The sequence below is a fragment of the Miniopterus natalensis genome, chromosome 13 (assembly GCF_054644295.1).
Source record: "Miniopterus natalensis isolate mMinNat1 chromosome 13, mMinNat1.hap1, whole genome shotgun sequence".
NCBI lineage: Eukaryota > Metazoa > Chordata > Mammalia > Chiroptera > Miniopteridae > Miniopterus > Miniopterus natalensis.
Window position 1 is genome coordinate 38,001,858 of NC_142093.1, and position 19,196 is coordinate 38,021,053.

The following is a 19,196-nucleotide window of genomic DNA, read 5'->3' on the forward strand; positions in this document are numbered from 1 at the left end:
GGCTGAAGGCCTGGGCTGGGTTTAGGGTTCTAGCCAGTTAGGCTGCAGTGTGAGGTTAGGAGGGAGGAAGGAAGGCCAAGAAAGAAGCTGGGGAATGGGGGGAGGGGGCAAATGAACTCGGGGCCTTTCATGGCAGAAGTAATTGCTGGTCCCCCTTAATGGTTCCCGAGGCTGCCATACCCTTCAGGATTCGCTGGGGACCTGGGTAGGTCACTGAGGACATCAGTGACTTCAACTGGGTGGGGCTAAGGAAAAGCAGAAACTGACAGTTTTATAATTTCCATCCTTAAAGCAACTCTGCTCTTCCAGATTTAAAAAACTCCTGAGTGATGGTTCCAACTATGAGCTCTCTTTTTTCCCTTTCGTTTTATTCTAACCCATGTGCAAAAGAAGGGGAAACAATTTAAACTCAATTTGGCCCACTTGGTTCTGACTCTGGTTGTATGTGTGGCTAATGGAAAGAGCCTGCGTTTCTAAGGAGCTTAACCACAAGGAGGTTTGGAAACTCACATAAACACAAAAGAATGTATTTCTGAAAACAAATCAGAATAAGACTCAGAGTTCTTATTTTTCTCCTACTCTTTGCATATTAGACCCTTGGAAGTAATTGAACGTAATCTGAACGCAATGCAAAATCCCTCGCTGGGAACACACAATGAATGCAATGTCACAAAAATTTGTTGATTTCTTCTTTTTTTTATTTATTGATTTCAGAGAGAGAGAGAAAAGGGAGGGTAAAGAAGGGGAAGAGAGAGACACACATACACATTGATTTGTTGTTGCCCTTATTTATACATTCACTGACTGCTTCTGGTATGTGCCCTGACTGGGGATCCAACCCACAAACTTGGCGTATGGGGACTACGCTCTAACCAACTGAGCTACCCGGCCAGGGCTGTTGACTTCTTGCCATGTTCCAAACACTGGAGAGGGCATAGGAAAACAAAAGGAAGAAACAGTGGAGCTTCCCCCAGCAGTGACCTTGTTGTGGGACTAGTAGTGAGGACTGGTGGCTTTGCCTCCCTATGATCTGGGGAGCCCTTGTCAACGCCAAGTCAGAAGGTGGTGTGGGAAGGTGTTGACTCTGATTTTGAGTGGACCCAGGTATACTGAAAGACTCTTTGAGCACAGAACTCTGTACACTGTGTTCAAGCAGAATTCCTGGGAGGAACCAAAGCACAAAATGCCAAGAAGGGGCCTGAATCCTCCACACCATCCTGATACCTAGCCCATGGATGTCTTCAGGGGGATAGAGTTGTATTTGAGTTAGGATTTAATTGAATCAAATATCAGGGACCTTTCACATCCACTGATTTCTAAACCAAGCATTTCAACTCTCTGTGACTATAGTTCGTTTGCCCAGCAATTGTGTGTTAAATCCAATTAAAAAAAAAAATCCACAACAGAGTCCAATGGAAAATTTCCCAGTACTACTTATATTGGTGCTATGAAAGAGTTTTTATTTTTACCTTGGTGCTTTGGTCATAATGGCTGGGAGAGCCATTACTGCCTGAAGAGAACATTAGGATTCCATAACTAGGATTGGAAGATCATTAACTCTTAAACTGGTTGGTATGATAAATGAGATAGTTTACACGTTGTAGGGTAGAGAGATGCTGGAACTGGATCCACTTTCTGCCACTTCCCCAAACAACACCCTACTTCTGGCTGTGACCAGGAGTCCAACTAGGTCCTCGGGGTTGAGAGGAAGCCAAGGGTCTGAACATGGACACACCACCCTGGGTCGATTATTCTGGGCGTAGCTACTAGGGCAAATTTCAAACCAGAAAATCTGTTTACAAGGCAGACCGCAGGTGACGCATGCGTGTTTTAACAGGAAGTCCAAACTCAATCAAAGACCTGGCATGTATATCCCTATGAAAGAAGGGGAGGAGTCTGATTAAGGTATTTAGAGTTTAGGGTTAGAAAGTCTAACTCTGGCCATTGGGTGGTGGTGAGGCAGTGGTGAGGACTGTGACACCAGGCAGGCAGGCCTCTTGCTCCTGGGGTTTTGGGTTAAAGATATATAAGTAGCACCCCCACCGGGGCTCTTTCCCTTTCCATGGGGTGCCTTGATCTTGGGGTAGGACAGAGCATGCGTGTGTGGGTAAGGAGGCTCAGTAATAAGGATTCCAAGATGCAGATATAGATAACCTATATTCTGCCCCTTTAGTAGCTGAGGCCCCTTGGGATTTCATGGTAACCCAGAGAAGACAAAGTCAATTTGTTCCCAGAATCTTAGAAGATTGTTTACTCTTGATGCTTGAGGGAACAGGCTATGTACATCTCAAGTGTGTCCCAAAGGGGGTATATTTTGATCGAGGCTTACATAATCGTATAAAGAGTGATCATGTATAAATATGAAACAAACCTCAACAGTAACAGGGCAGTTATGAACAGAGTTAGAATGGAAGAAACAAGCCAGCCAATGCCTCCTCACCTCCAGTTTTATCTTGGATGCCTCACTTTATTTTCTCCTTAAGAAGCAGCAGCACCTGCCCATTAACAAGAAAGTTTTCTGGATAAATCTAAACTTTTCTTAAAACCCCAGGATATTTCTTGAATCTTTCCCTATATTTAGCAGCAGCAAATCAGATGAATACCAAAATTGTATAAATTTTACATGTTATTCAGAAGAACAGTGAAAATGAAATGTTTTAAGACCAAAGAAAGTGAATTATTATTGGATGATCCTGTTTGATAAACAAAAGAATGCAGATTGATTTGTGGCTGTGAAATAGAGCTAGTCCTTGAGAACAAAGAAGTAGTAAACCAAGAAGAGGTTTACTCCAAACCCCAACCCCTTAAGCAGAGAGCCAAGAATAGTCCCTCAATTCTAGTCCAAGTTCCTCTTTCACCAACATTTTGTCTTCCCTCCCAGTGTAATCCCCTCACTGCATAACTTCTCTACTGATGAAGAAAACAAACTCAGGATGGAGGAGGTGTGGGGTTCTTCTCAAATCCTTAGGCATCTTACAGTACCCCTCAGTTACCAAACCTTCACGTAGTACTTGTCCTGCTTATATGCACCAGAGCACAGCATTGCATTTCTGAAGTGGGCACAGATGACCAGTGTCCAAGGATCTCTCCTGATTCCTGGAAAGGAGTTACAGAATTCTGGATTGGACCATGGCTTATAGTCAGTCAGTCATGTGGTGCCTCTCCTGAGGCACTTACACAACATAGGGCCATGTCCCCCCAGACCCTCACCAAGACCCCCAGGACCAGAGCATCTACCCCACTGCTAAGGAGAGCAGCCAGGACCAGTCTTGAAGATTTAAAGTACACAACTGAATCCTGTCCCGGATGATATCTGGGATTCTAATGAATGAGGATTTCTAAAGCATTAAAAGTCTAGGAGTAGGATATGCAGTTCTGGTAAACTCTTGGGAGAACTCCAGCTGCCAGTATAAGCTCCAAGATCTATCGTTGATGATGATAGATCATCATTCACCACGGAGCTGTGCTCTAGAATGATTGACCCAGCTGGGAAGGCTCCTCGGGTTCACATAGGGTCACAGGATTTGGCTGGAGCCATCCAAGCCCAAACCCAGAGTATTTAGCCAAACAGAAGAGGAAGAGGTGATATCCAGCTGGCAAAAGATCAGGAGCTTCCATGAGCAATAGAGGCTTCTCCTCTCCATGCTCTCCTTTCCTCCATTCAGCAAACAGGTAGATGCCGGAGAGGAAAATATCCTTAAGGCCCTCACAAGAAGAGCTCAGAAAAAAGTGGTTCCAACCTGAAATCTGAGTATGATGACTGAGAACCACACAAGGTACCCTGAGAGCAAGGTGCAGGGACAATGAGCCCCATCTTTGTTGTCAAAGGCAGAGACTGAGTTGCATCTTGGAGAGTGAGTAGGAGTTTGCTAGCATGGACGTCTAGTGTCACAAGTAGATGGTAGGTGTGTATAAAAGAGGAGAGCCTGGAATGGAAAAGGGTTATTGGAAAGGTTTCTTTTTGACAGGAAGGGGCCCCATCACCCTCCTCACCCTGACCCCTTTCCCCATCTCCCAATTCCTTGCCCCTAACCTGTGGGCTCTACGCTGCTGCCGCATGAAACTGCTTGCTCTTCCCCAAACAAGTATTTAAATACAGGAGTGGGCAAAAGTAAGCTTACAGTTGTACTACAGATAAATAATACAATAATTAATAAATAATAGTGCAAGAATAAACTCTGTGTTTTGCATTCTCACAGCTATAAACCTTCTTTTGCCCATCCCGTATGCATTCTATATTTGCTAGAGAAGTTGAATGATTTTTCAAATACTGATTTACCATCCTTCAGGGGATTGCCGGATCTGTCTATTTTTCTGTTGTTTGCTTTTTTAATGTTTACTTGTACCAGTTATTTACATATCCTGGACACTAATCTTTTGCCTTTTATATTTGTTGCAGATAAATTTTCCCTCACTCTCTTCTTGTCTTTGAACTTGTTTATGGTATATTTTGTAATTCAGAATTTTAGGTACTTCAGGTAGTCAAAATTATCCTTTTCTTTAAAAAAAAAATCCCTACTTTGTGTGTCGGGTTGAATAACCCCTTCACTAACCTGACGACATAATAATCTTCTGTAGCTCGCCCAGTGAATTTGAAGTTTTGTCATCCCATCGGGCTTTAATACACCTGGGGTTACATTTGGCATGAGACCGTGATCTAACTGGCTTTTCCCAGTAAGAAACCCGTTATCACAGCATCAGAAATTGAAGGGTTTATTCTTCCTCCTCAATTTGAATCACCTCTTTCACTCTATAGCAAGACCTCACGTGGGCTGAGGTCTAGGCCCTCAGCTCTACCCTGTTGACTCTGCTGTTGTGTCATGTCTCATGCATACGGGGTTGTTATGTCTGATAGGGCAAGCTTAGCTCTTCTTTTTCATAATTGCCCTGATGACTCTTAAACCTTTCATCTTCATTTCATTTTTAAAGTCAGTTTTAGAGTTTTATAAAACACTCTATCAGAATTCTTCCTAGAATTGAAGTTATAGATTAACTTGGGTAAAGTGAGATGATATCCTTATGATACGGAGTCTTCCACTGTAGGACCATAACATTCTGTCTGACAGACATATCTGTCTAGATATGGGGCAGAGAAAAATAAATTCTCCTCGTAGAGCTGGAATACATTCAATGAGAATTCTTAAGGATATTGTACCATGAAGAGGAAGGCATAAACTCTACTTTGCACAGATTTGTCTTAAGTATCTATAAAATAGTCTGAAACAAAGAAAAATAGCCACAAATAACTCTTGAGAAGCTAAAATTAAGGCAAATGAGTGCATAAAAAACAAAATTAATCTGAAACCAGTGGAAAATGTTTGCAGTAGAAAAATGTCAGACTAAAAGGAACAAACTCTAACCTCAACAATTATTAGAATGACAGGCAGAAATGCAGAGCTCAGCTGAAACAGATCCTTAAGTGAAAGCAAAGAGACATCATAGCTACAGAAAAGAGTGGGTTACAAGTGATATGTTCTCTTCAGGTATACTTTCTTACTTCTATATTTTGTTTTCCTTCTTTTCCCCAAGCTAAAAAAAAAAAAAATTCTTGAATTTCCATGATTTGTTATTCATTACTTGCCTAATTTTTTAATTAAAAAAAAAAATGGGTTAGAATAGAGAAACCTACTAAGAAGTCACTGCAACAGATTGAGTACGAGCACTATGAAAATACTTATAAGCTAAATTGAAGCCATAATAAATAGTATCGGTAAAACAGAAGTCAACCTTGGGAAATAAAGAATCCCCTTCCAGACCTAAAATTCTATAATTTCATGTGCCCTAGAGAATATTTCTCTCTTTTTCCGGTAAGGGCTTCCTTTTCAATAAATAAAAGTCTGTGTGGTTTTAATTTATTTATTAGAATGACTAGTTACATTAGATTTCCTTACATGTTGAACTATCGATACATCCTGAAATAAGCTTCGCCAATTAATTAATTATTATTCTTTTGGATTCTTGTTGGATTTATTTTTCTAATATTTTCTTTAGAAATTTTGCCTCTATACTTATAAATGAAATTGGGCTGTTTTTTTGAGGAGGGGGTTTGTTTATCTGTGTTTGTTTGGGCATCTAGTTTAAGCTAATTTCATTTAAATGAATTGGAGTTGCTGTTTTTCCCGTATCAAAGGGATAATTTAAATAGCACACAAAAAATAGTTTCTTAAAGATTTGAAACTAACCTGTAAGTCTGGTTGAGCCCAGGGTTGGTTGGTTGGTTTGTTCATTTTTCAGTGTATGAGTGTGTGGCATGGGAGTGGGAAGAGGTGGGAAGTGTGGTAAAGGGAGTTCTTTAACAAAAAATTTAAGAACTCTAACATTTCAAATAATTTCCAAATTTATAGAAGTTTCAGATAATGAGCCTAATTAATGGATAGATTGAATATCAATTAATAGAATATGAAGAGAAATGATAAGAGGTAAAGACAAATGAACACCTGATTAAGTAATGTCTGCTTTCATTTTCCTAGATCAGGAAGTGTGCTGCACCACTGGAATGAGATCTATTACTTTGTGGAACAGTTGGCTCATAAGTTCATCAGGTGAGAAACACATGTGTAGTTCGCCATGAGCAACACCAGCCAGTATTTGCTATTCTACAGATTACTAACTGCTTCGGGAGTGCTTTTGGACAAAGATAGACTCTCAGATCTTGGACGAGACTTTGTTTTAATATTTGCCACATATTAGAATGACTATTGGCTTTGTGTTTTCAAGAGGACCCCAATTTGATTTAAGACCAAAATTTTCACTTTGTCCCTCCTTTGTTGAATAATATATTCTTCTAGAAGGATAATTAACATGCTCTTGAACAGTGTATCAAGCTGAAGCAATTGGCTCATTCTAAGAGGGAGTGCAAGGTGTGTGTAAAATGACCAATCCATCCCAGTTTTCCCAGAACTTTTCCAGTTTTAGCACTGAAAGTCTCACATTCTGGGAACTCCCTCATTTCTGGGCTAACTGTGTGCCCTATCAGGCAGAATTCTTAACATCACTCTCCAAGAGGGCAATGCAGTTTTAAACACCGTCACTATAAACATTGCAGGGACCTTAGAGGTCCCACTTTGTAATAAGTATAGACACCAACTAGTAAAGGAAAGGAGGTCATTTCACCCCTTAGGTGCAGCCTCCAAGGGATAAACAAGTGTGATAGCTTTCATGGAGGTGCTTGATGTCAGCTGTCAAGGTCTTTGGTACAATTGTTTCCAATTGTAAATTCTAAGGCAGCTCTTTTCTTGCTGATGGCCTCTGTAGAGTCTTCCAGCCAATATGAGTACCCATATACTTTTTTGAATAAAGTCCTTTTGTCTCAGAAGACAAGTTCTCCTCTGAGACCAGGATAATAGCAAATGTATACCCTGCAAAGCTGGTTGCTGATCTCAACATGTACCTGCCTGCCTGATTGGAGGGAGGTGCCCTCTCCGTGATACCAAAAATTGGAAGCTACAGCAGGAAGAGGCACCTAAACCCAGATGAATGAGAAAAACTGATGCTGAGAGGAGAGAAGGGTGGGGGAAAAGCAGAGAGAAAGGAGAGAAGCAGATACATTGGTGGTATTAAATGCAAAAGAGTTAAGAGAATCATAGAAACTTAGAATCGAAAAGAACAACCTACCAACTTCTGTGTCCTAAGAGGCATTCATTCCCAACTTGAATGGCTCTGGTGAGAAACTGCTGCTTTTTGAGGCAAACAGTCCAACAGTTGAACAATTCCAGTTTCCAGAAAAGTGTTGTTGTTTTTTGGTCATTGAGCCAAAATATCGTTTCCTGCGCTTTTATCCATTGATCCTTTGGAGTGATAGAAAATAAATCTGCCTCCAGACACTCAACAGTATCTCCTATGTCTCTGCCCTTCTAGCCTTCTGTTCTGCCGCAGCAGAGGAGTCTACTGGGAAAAGCTTTGAAGTAGGGCAGATGTGGATTTGAATCTAATCTCCATTGTGCAACCACAGTAATTAACTCACCTCAGCTGAACCCTAGTTTACATGTAAAAATTACCGGAGAAAACATGTGCAAACCAGCTAGCCCATTACCGGATTTAGAGTGGGTACTCGACACCTCTCTTCGCCAGTTCCTTCAGCAATTCCAGACACTTAAGTATCTTAGAATCAAAGAAAGTTAGAGGTAGGGGTTCAGAGAGCTATGCGACCACTTAATCCAAATCCTCTCATTTTATAGATAAGGAAACTGAGGACCACTGTGGTTGGCATGGCTTAACCCAGACCACGAGGCACTTTCTTCTGGTCGTCTCCTCTGGTCCTCCCAGCATGTGGAACTCCTCAAAGTGTGGCAGTCTTTGAGATTCAAGTATCCCCCTTGTTTCAGGCCAATCTCTGAATCTTAGTCCGTTTTATCCCATTGTTTCCAATCTCCTCCATGTCTTTATTTCTTTTTTGTGTTTTCTCTACCTTTCCCTGGCTCCATTTCCACTATTGATAGACATAAACTAATCTCTCCCGCCCCTCATCTAAAAAAGAGAAACACCAGATCTCTTGATCATGTCTTCCTGTAGATACTAACCTATTTCTTTACCAGTTTCTCACTGAGCTACACTTAGACTCGCTGTCTCTCTGTCCTTAACTTCCTATCCATCCCTTAACCCACTGCCATCTGCCTGTTATCCCCACCCGCCAGCTGCTTGCTCTCGCCCACGGCACCAAGTGGCGCCCTGGGGGGCAGGGCCAGTGAGCACCCTGCAGGGCTGCTTCTGCTGGGTAGAGGAGCCTCCTTTGAATCAGATTTCTCTTTCCTTGAAATTCTCTCCTCTGGCTTCTAGTTCTCCTTTCGTCTCACTGACCAGAGCCAAGCCCGTAAATGCTGATGTTGGTTTTAAATTTGGCTCGCATCCCTTCTCACTGATGACACTTTCTTTGAACAGTTTTATTCACATCAGTATGCTGAGAACTCCCAAATTATGTCTCTAGCCCAGACTAATATTCCAACGGCCCCTTGGAGACCTACATTCCCCACATTTAAAATTTATTCTGCCCGGCCGGGCGTGGCTCAGCAGTTGAGCATCGACCTAGGATCCAGGCGATCGGGGTTCGATTCCCTGTCAGGGCACACGCCCGGGTTGTGGGCTCGATCAATGACTCTCATCATTGATGTTTCTATCTCTCTCTCTCTCCCTCTCCTTTCCTCTCTCTAAAATCAATAAAGATATATTAAAAATAAAATAAAATAAAATAAAATTTATTCTTTCCAAAAGCCGAACTCTATATCAGGGAGACAGAATATTATAGTGGTTAAGAGCCCAAGTTCTAGAATCAGAATGTGTGGTTTTAAGCTCCAGATCCACCACTCTCCCAATGGGTCTCAATATTCTTTTGTGTAAAAATAGGAATAATAATAGCACTGACTTCATAAAGTTGTTCTAAGTTTAATGAGATAATACAAGCAAATCACTTACAGCAGTGCCTGGCACATAGTAAGCACTTGATAAGTTTGGCCACAATTAGTATGATCATTATTATTGTTATTCAGGACATGGTATCTTGCTGGGCTAGCACTGGTGAGGTAGTAACAGGCAGCCTCTGTTATGCACAGAGAAACCAAGCCTGTTTCAAGAAACCAATATCCAATACACTAGGTATTGCTTGGGCTCCTACCAAGCATTAAATACCATGTTAAAGGTTTCCAAAAATGCTTCAAACATATAGTAGGTAATGAGTGTAGACTTTATCCTGGAGGCAGTAGGAGCCATTAGAGGTTTGATTGCTAATGATTGACAAAATCTGATTTCTATTTTGGGAAGATAATTCTGGAAACAGTGGAACAAGGAATGATGACACGCAAGTCAGCCCTTGGCAATAACTGCAGTGGTCAAATAATTGAGGGCAAGTTCCTAAGCTAAGAAATGAAAAAAAGAGAGACAGATTTGAGAAATATTTAGGAAGTGAGAACTATAAGAATTGGAGCCAGATCAGGTCTGGGAGGTTATTGCATTGTGAAGAAATAGGCTGGTGCTGTGATGCGTGAACCAGCTGGCCGCCCAGAGAGAGCCCCCCAGGATGGCATTCTATTGGTGAATCTATGGCAGTCCGACAGTCCATCCCGCAGACAGAGAAGCATGTTTGGTCCTTAGGTGAGAGTTGTTCTGACTCCCAGAACATGTAAAATTTGTCAGTTTTACATTGACAAAGCTCCTAAGTACAGCCATACTAAAATCATGCCAGTGTAGTCATTAATAATGAGAGGTATAACTACCAAGTGGATTAGATATTCTTGTGGCCCATCAGACATTCTCTACTTATAGGATAACGTCCTTGGGAAGCCAAGTAGAAATTAAAAGCTGATCGTGATCCTGCTTTCAGAGCAAAAGGAGTTCATGTGTGATCTTAATGGCTGATAGGATCAAGCTACAACACTCAGACACTCTCTTCCTTTATAGGACATACCAGACGACTGCGGAGACACTATCAAATTTTATCTATCGGGATCCCCTTTTTATAGACACCATGCAGGCCAGTCCTCTTCTAGGGACACATTTCTTCAGACAGAGAACAGGCAGTGATGAATTTTAGCTTCCTTCCTTATAATCCGCACTCACTGAGTGGTGGTGTCAAATCAGAACCAGCCTCCAGGCAGACAACGTGGGTCTTCTCTTTGGTCCATAGCTTCAGTTCTGCTGCTGGCTAAATACTTACACCAACTGTGGAAGTCCCTTGGGTTGTAGGTCCTCAGTTTTGGCTGCTGTGATATAAAGGGAAGGGCAAGGACGAAGCCTGGAAGAAAATAGCATTCCAGTCTTTTTATCTGCCCTAATAGAATTTCTTTTCCTTTCCAGCCCACAGCTAAGAATGTCCTTTATTGTCTTCTCTACTCAAGGAACAACCCTAATGAAGCTAACAGAAGACAGGTAAGGATGCCCATCCCTGTCATAAAAATGCTCATCTTTTCTTGAGTAGTTCTCCTATTTCTGCCCTACTGCCAACCTTGACCTATCGGTCATTTTAATCTAATAGTTCTCTATTTTCACTTAAGCCTTGAACTTTGCACATTGACCCATCTGCTAGTTTACTCTGCGATGATTTTGATAGAATTTCCTGATGTTGGTGAAATTTTATAAATGACTAAATTACATTAAGGTAAATCTTGCATTTGATTGGTGACTTGGCCTGCTAACTTGGAGCAAAATATTAGCAAACCCAATTCTTGGGGGACATTTATTTAAATTAGATTTATTCTGTGGGTTAAGGTTTCAGGCGTATAACAAGCACATTGAAAGAAGTAAGAACTTGAACTATTGTAATACATAATTACTAAGGCAGGGAATAGAAAGGGAGGGTTTATGATACCACAAAACAAAAGGAAATTTGAATCAGATGTGGAAAAATGTTGTTGACATAAAAGGATTAGTTAAACATAGCTTAACAAAAATATTATTTGGGGTTTTACCACCTGCAGATGAAAACTATCGATAATAGAGATGTCATTTATTCAGTTGGGATGGCATATTGAGAGTGGAGATGACAGTTTTGAGTTAATGATACTTTGTCTACTCTTTAAAAAGTAAAATGGTCCCCATGAGAGAAGCACCATGGGGGGAACACATGTGGGACTTATATATGGACATGTTGGAAAAAGGGAAGGCGGTTAAGTCTAAGGAGGGCAGGAAGACTTTATTCCATAATATTTTTCTTCTAAAACTAACTAACAGGATGGAGTAAGGTGTCTGGATTTTGCGCCAACACAGCAAATCAGGGCTAGTCCTCATTTTTCTCTATGTCTTTGTTTCCCATTTGTAACAAAAAGAATACTCCGTGCCATCTAGATGCTTTCAAATCCTGTTTTTCTTTCAGCAGTATCTTTTATATGTATGCATGCCATTTGAGATGCACAGAAACCCCATTTTAAAATCAGGAGTTTCTGCCCTGGCTAGGTGGCTTAGTTGATAGGAGCATCAACTCATGCAGCAAAAGGTTGCCGGTTCAATTCCCAATCAGGGCACACACTTAGGTTGCAGGTTCAATCCCCGGTTGAGGCACTTATGGGAGGCAACCGATTGATGTTTCTCTCTCACACTGATGTTTCCCTCTCTCTCTCTTCCCCTTCCTCTCTCTCTTTCCCTTCCTCTCTCTCTCTGAAGTCAATTAAAACATATCCTCCAGTGAGGATTTAAAAAACAAACAAAAAGATAGGAATTTATTCCTTATTAACAGAAGGAGAAGCTGAAGCCACATCTAGTCCTAAGGATACCAAGCAGAACCCACACTGGTCGCAGGCCCCACATTTTCCCACTCTGTTTTGCTGCCTTATGTTAATAAACAGAGAATCACAAAGCCCAATAAACCTGTGTGACATTTTTTAAACATTGGCCAAAGATTTTAAGAAGCTCTGAGAAAGTGTCTCTAGTCCTTGGGTTACATTCAAGACTCCTAATCTTTCTCAGGCTTTGAATGGTGGCGTCCGTTATGCGGAGATGTCTTTTATTCAGAGAAAACTTCCCTCTCACCCATTCCTCACATTTCCTACAACCCGAGGCTGCCTAGCACTACTTCATGGTGACTCCACTTACTCCATGCCTAAGAGTTCCGCCAAGAGACCAAGTTCACACATCACATCCCTTGTGGATATTTTTTGTGCTATTGCTCACAGCCTCTGGGAAGTTGGGGAGGGCAAAGGGAGGGTCACAGATTTATAAACACTAATGGGGCACTTAGGTTTTTCAGACCCATTTTGGTTATGCTAGTTCAAATTACCCATCTGAATCCTACTTTCAATCTAATTGTTTGTGCCTTAACTTCACTATCCTTAGTTTCCTGTGCCAAGGAGAAGACAGAGGTTAGAATCTCCCGTTTGCTTGAGATTTAATATATAAGGGCTGCTAATGTAGCAAACAACTGCCAGAAAAGCTTTCCTAAAGGCTGTAAGGATTTCATGTGGTGGCTGCTTAGCCTAACCTAGGGATCAACTTACAAGGCATAACATGGTTTACTGACACATCCCTAACCTTATCAGCCTATGTGAAAATGTGGGCAAGCCATCTCTCTCTAGGATACTTTCAGCCTAAAAGAATTAGGCTTTCAGAACTTCCAATCTGGTCCAAGCTGGACTTTCATTGTTTTAAGTTGGTCACAGGAATTTGTATATATTTTTTCTATATCCCATTTGACCTTCACAACATCCCTATAAGACAGTAAAAGATGCATTATTATATGTAATAATTGAGGAAACATACAGTTTTAAAAACTTGTTTAAGAACAAAACATGAATTAGCAGAGACTCTCATTTCAACAAGAGCAAATATTTGGGGTAAATCAAAAGAAATAATATCAAAGGTATATTGTATCCAATTCTTGGGGATCAAATCACATAGGGGAAACTATGAGAAGGTTGAAAAAGTAGAATGGAAAATAAATATAATGTGACAAAATGTAGATTTACTGTTTGAATAATAACTATCATTTGTGTCTTTTATCTGCTAAGCACTTTATGTACTATTTCTTATCTACCTCTATACAACCATTATTGCTTCAATTTATAAAGCAGTCTCTGGTAATTTGTTTGATTCATTGTTTAATGTGTAATATGCCATTTTTCACTATCTGTTTTCAAGATTATTTTTTATCCTTAATTCTCAGCAGTTTGACTATGAGTGTCTGAGCATGGTTTTCTTTGAGTTCATCCTATTTTGGCTTTGCTGAACTTCTTGAATCCATAAATTTATGTCTTTCACCAAATTTGGGGAATTTGCTGCATATTTTGTATATGCTAGTCATTTTCTCCTCTCCTTCTGGGACTCCAATGGCACAAGTATTAGACCTTTTGATATGATTCCACATGTCCCTGTTCAGTTCTTCTTCAATCTTTCTTCTTTCTCTTCTTCAGATTACATTATTTCCATCGATCTATCTTCATGTTCACTGACTCTCTCCTCTGTCATCTCCACTCAGCCATTGAGCTCATTTATTTAATTTAATTTTTTACTGCAGATACTGTGTTTTTTAGTCCCAAAATGTCCATTTGGTTGTTTTTAATTTTTTTATTTCTCTGCTGAGAACTTTTATCTTTCTATTTATTTTTTGTGTGTTTATCATTACCTCATGCAACATAGTTATTATAACTGCTTTAAGTTCTTTATTAATTCCAACAGCTCAGGATTCCCATCTTATTTGTCTTCTCCCTTAAGAATTGGTCACATATTCTAGGTGCTTTGTATGTTGAGTAATTTTAGATTATATCCTAGAAATTTGTAATATTATGTTGTTCAGATTCTGAGTCATATTCAAATCCTCTAGAAAATGTTGATTTTTTTTTCTTTGCTTGCTTTAGTAAGAAATCACCCTGGTTAGATTCAGACCACAAGTTCTATCACTTCTTCTGTGGGTGGTGGTTTTTATTTTGGTTCCATTTTTAAAAGCTTTGCTAAGCTGCATTGGGTCTGTCCTCCACATGTGCAGCTCAAGATGAACCTGGGACTTACACAGCTTCATACACAGAATTAGAGGTATTCCCTTCTCCAGCTCTGTCCTCTCCAGAATTCCCCAGCACTGTCTTACCCACTGAGGCCCCTCTTTCCAAGTCCTCTAGCAAGAAAAATGAGGTTTCTCCTGGAGTTTTGGCCACCACATTGCTGTGTATAGTTCTCTACTAAGGCCACCCTTGGGGCAAAACCAGGAGTAACACAAGAGAAATAAAAATGGAGATTCTCTCCAAATTCTTTGAACCACAAGTTCCCCTTTCGCCAGAGGTCAGAAATATGGGGGCTTCTGCGCCTTTTAGGTGACATTCCAGGCCACTGCCATGTACTGAGACCCATACTCAGGTTAAAGACATGAGAGAAAAGGGCAAAACAAAATTTGAATTCATCTATGTGTGAGTGGTTTCTCCAAGTTTTAACAGACTGCCTTAATCCACCTGCTTTGTTTACTTTTCAGAGCCCTTGTGTGTTTGCTTTTTTATTTTGTGCAGAGTTTTGTTATAATCAGCAGGAGAGATGGCTAGTGACAAGTTTGCTCCATTTTACCTGCTGTTTACTTTAATTTTACAGGTAGTGACACTGAGATTTAGAAAATTTAGACAACTTGCTAAAGGCAAATAATAAAAATGGCAGAACTAGTATTCTGATTCTGGATTCTGTCCAACTCATGTGCTTTGCATTACATCATGTTGCTCTTCCAAGATTTCTTAGCTTCATCAGTTTGCAAAGCAATTGACAAATTTTAACAAATTTTTTAGGCTTCTTCATTAGCACAATAAAGGATATAATGTTAATTTAAGTACTCTTCAAATTAATCATTTTAATGTTAATTATTGCATATAATTTCCTTAAAACTCCCTGCATGTCTTTTCCTGATCTTAATTGAAATACTTTGAATGTTTCATCATTGGAAATGAGATCATGTCAAGGAAGTCCAACAATTTAAAAGAAATCAGGAATAGATATTAAATTTAATCAAATGCATTTTTGGCAGTTATTGAGATGATCATATTTTTTCTTTGACCTACTAATACAGTGAAATGCATTAAGAAGGTTTTTGTATATTGGATCATTCTTGCATTTATGATTACACTTGGTTGTAATATATTATTATTTTAATGTAGAGCTGAATTCTATTTCTGTATTTTATTCAGAAATTTAGCACCAGTATTCATTATTGTGAGTAGGCTGTTATTGTCCTTTTTATGACTATCTTTACTTACAGTATATTCTGTAATTTTTTTATGTTTAGCTAATTACTTCTATAATTTTTTCTGATGTATGGGATAAGGCCAAGATGAATAATTTTTTTCTCCAAGTGTTTAGCCAATTTTTCTAGCACCATTTGCTGAATTGTCTTTTGCTACCAATGTGAAAACTTAAACCCTTTCATAAACTTGGGTCCACTGCTAGGTTTTCTATTCTGATGTAATACATTTCCGTCCCTATGCTAGAACCAAATTACATATTTTAATTAATCAGTTTTAACATCTGGAAGACCAGTGATTCCTCACTTCTAATGTTGGGTGAAATTTTCCCTGGTGTTTAGTGTTTTGTTTTGTATGTTGTGTTTTACAGTGTGTATTTTAAATAATTTTTATTATGTTCCAAAATATTCTTGTGATTTTTCACTTGAATTGTATGAACAATACATAATAACCTTAGCAAAATCGCATTGCATTTTTGCTATATCTGCTAACACTTCTTTATGTCCCTCAGTAAGGTTTTGTTCTTTTCTTCAGATCAGTCTCATACAGTGTTTCCTAAGTTTATTTCTAGGCACTTTAAACTTTTGTTTCCACTGTGAATAATTTCTTTTCTGTTGTATTTTTAAAATTACTATTCACTATAGAGCAGTTAACCTATAATTTGGGAGTCCATGGGCTTTTATTGAACTCCACGAAATTTTTTAAATTTGCAAGTCAGAGAAACTGTAGTTTGTATCAGAAGAGGCTTATGATCCCGAAGTTGTTCAGAAAACTGGCTTGGGGGAAAACTATAGGTTTTATAAATTTATTTCTTATCCCATCATTTTAGTGAAACATTTTACTAGTTCCAACACTTTCCAGTTAATTTTGGAGTGGTTTTCTGGTAAAAACAATTGTACTATTTGTAATTAATGATAACTCCTGTTCTCTTTTCTAACATTTATAGCTATTGTATCTTCTTGTGTGTCTTATTACATTGGCTAAAATTTTCAACTTTTAATGGGAATGACTTTAACGGGAATGGTTTGTGTTTCTTAATTATGTACTTTATTGGATATTGACTTCATACAGATATTTTATCTACTATATTAAGGAATTACTCTTCCAAATTTATTTAAAATTTTTTGTATGAAATAAATGTTAAATTTTATTAAATGCCTTTTGGTCATATCAAGATAATTATAGCTTTCTTCTTTCATTATCTTTGTCTTGTCCATTTGAAAATTTTAAATAAAAAAGTTTCCTGATAAAAAATTAACTTTACACTCATGGAATAAATTTTATTTATCATGGTTTGTTCTTTCATTATATTTCTGGATTTGATTTACTATAAGCCTGAAGATATTACTTATCAACATTTAATATTAAGAGTGTTCAGGAATTTTATTTTATACTATCTTTGTCACCCTAGGGATAAGAGGGTTATGCGAGTTTAGAAAAATGAATTGGCAGTCTTTTCACAAGCTGAATATCTTAACTAATATAGAAAGTATGTGTTTGTTCAAGGTTTAATACTACTCAGAGGAAAACAATCTAAGCCCAAATCATTAGTAAAGCAGTTCTTTGACAGTTACCTTAAATTCTTAAGTGACTTATTGTTACCATATTTTTCACCTTGAGAAGTGGTAGAAATTACCAACGTATTGATATTTTAATTTTATAACATACTTTTTTAGTTTTCAAAATTTCTTATGTATCTGTGGTTATATCTCTTTTCCTGCATCATGTAAAAGTTTTTTTTCTTTTTTTTCCCATTCAAATTGCTTAATGGTTTGTCTCTTAAACTTACTCATCAATTCTCTTGTATATTTGTTTTGTTTTATGATTCATTATTTCATTCTTTTACTATTATTAGTTCCTGTCTTCTGCTTCTTATCTTTTATTTCATCTCTTTTTCTGGCTCCTTGAATTGAAAGTTTATTCATTATGTTTATTTATTCCTTGTTTAATAATAAAAGTTATTATGAATATAAACTATACTCTAAACCTCATTCTTGTTAAATATCATACACTCTGACATGTATCTTTCTCATTGTTAAGTTCTAAATAGTTTACATTTATAATTTTATATTGGATTTAATACAAGTATTTCACAGTTTTCACACTAATTTTTTCCCCAATTTCTAGTCATTGCATTTTTTTTTCAGAAAATGTGATTTATATAATTTCTTGTTTTAAAATTTAATAATTTTGTTGATGGACTAGTTTATGATTAAAATTTGTTTATTGTCCATGAATGTTAGAAAATATGCCTACTCTGGATTTCTCATATAAGCGGAGTCATGTAATACTTGTCCTTTTGTGCCTGGTTTGTTTCACTTAGCATGTTTTCAAGGTTCATCCATGTTGTAGCATGTATTAGAATTTCCTTCCTTTTTAAGGCAGAGCAATATTCCACTGTATGTATATACCACATTTTATTTACCCATTCATCTGTCAATGGGCTTTTCAGTTGTTTCCATCTTTTGTCTTTTGGGAATAATTCTGCAATGAACATTGGCATGTAAATATCTGTTCAGGTTTCAGTTTTCAATTCTTTTGGGCTTATACCTAGACATGGAATTGCTGGATTATATAGTAATTCTATGTTTGATTTTTGAGGAATCACCATACTGTCCCATTTTGTATTTCTACCAATAACCCACAAGGATTCCACTATCTTCACATCTTTTCTGGCACTTGTTATATTCTGGGTGTGTGTTTTTTTATAACAACCATCCTATTGAGTGTGAAATGCTACTTCATTGTGGTATTGATTTGTATTTCCTTAGTGATTAGTGATGTTGAATACCTGTTCATGTGTTTATTGGTACATCTGTATAACTTCTTTGGAAATATGTCTGTTCGAGTCTTTTGCCCATTTTTTAATTGGGTTCTTTTTAAATGTTGTTGAGTTCTAAGAGTTATTTATATATTCTGGATATTAATCCCTTAACTAATATATAAAATTTGCCAGTATTTTCTCTCATTCTATGGGTTACCTTTTCACTCTGTTGATAGTGTCCTTTGATGCAAATGTTTTTAATTTTGATGGAGTCCAATTTATCTAATTTTTCTTTTGTTACCTATACTTGATGCCATATCCCAAGAAATATGCCAAACCCAATGTCATAAAACTTTTGCCTTGTGTTTTTTTCTAAGAGTCTTATCTCTCACTTTTAGTCTCTTGATCCATTTTGAGTTAATTTTTGTATGTGATTTAAAATAAGGGTCCAGCTTCATGCTATTGCAAATGGATATCCAGTTTTCCCAGCACCATTTGTTGAAAAAATTGTCTTTTCCCCATTGGATGGTTGATGCCCTTGTCAAAAGTCACTTGACCAGATTTCTGGGTTCTCTATTCTATTCCATTGGTCCTTATGTCTGTCCTTATGCGGTCCCACAGTTTTTATTCCTGTGGCTTTGTAGCAAGTTTTGAAATGAGAAAGTGTGAGTCTTTCAACTTCTTTTCTTAATCAAGATTGTTTTGGCTATTTGGGGTCCCTTGAGATTCCATATGAGTTTTAGGATAAGGTTTTCTATTTCTGCAAAATGCCGTTGGAATTTTAATAAGGATTACATTGAATC

General features: G+C 38.2%; 1 protein-coding gene across 1 annotated transcript in view; it reads left to right on the forward strand.

Moving 5' to 3' along the window:
* ANTXR1 (ANTXR cell adhesion molecule 1) overlaps positions 1 to 19,196 on the forward strand; it is a 196,480-nt gene that overhangs the window by 16,098 nt on the left and 161,186 nt on the right. The window contains exons 2-3 of the mRNA XM_087823606.1: positions 6,471 to 6,542; positions 10,786 to 10,857. Coding sequence (XP_087679732.1) covers positions 6,471 to 6,542; positions 10,786 to 10,857 — 144 coding nt within the window. The remainder of the gene's footprint in view (positions 1 to 6,470; positions 6,543 to 10,785; positions 10,858 to 19,196) is intronic.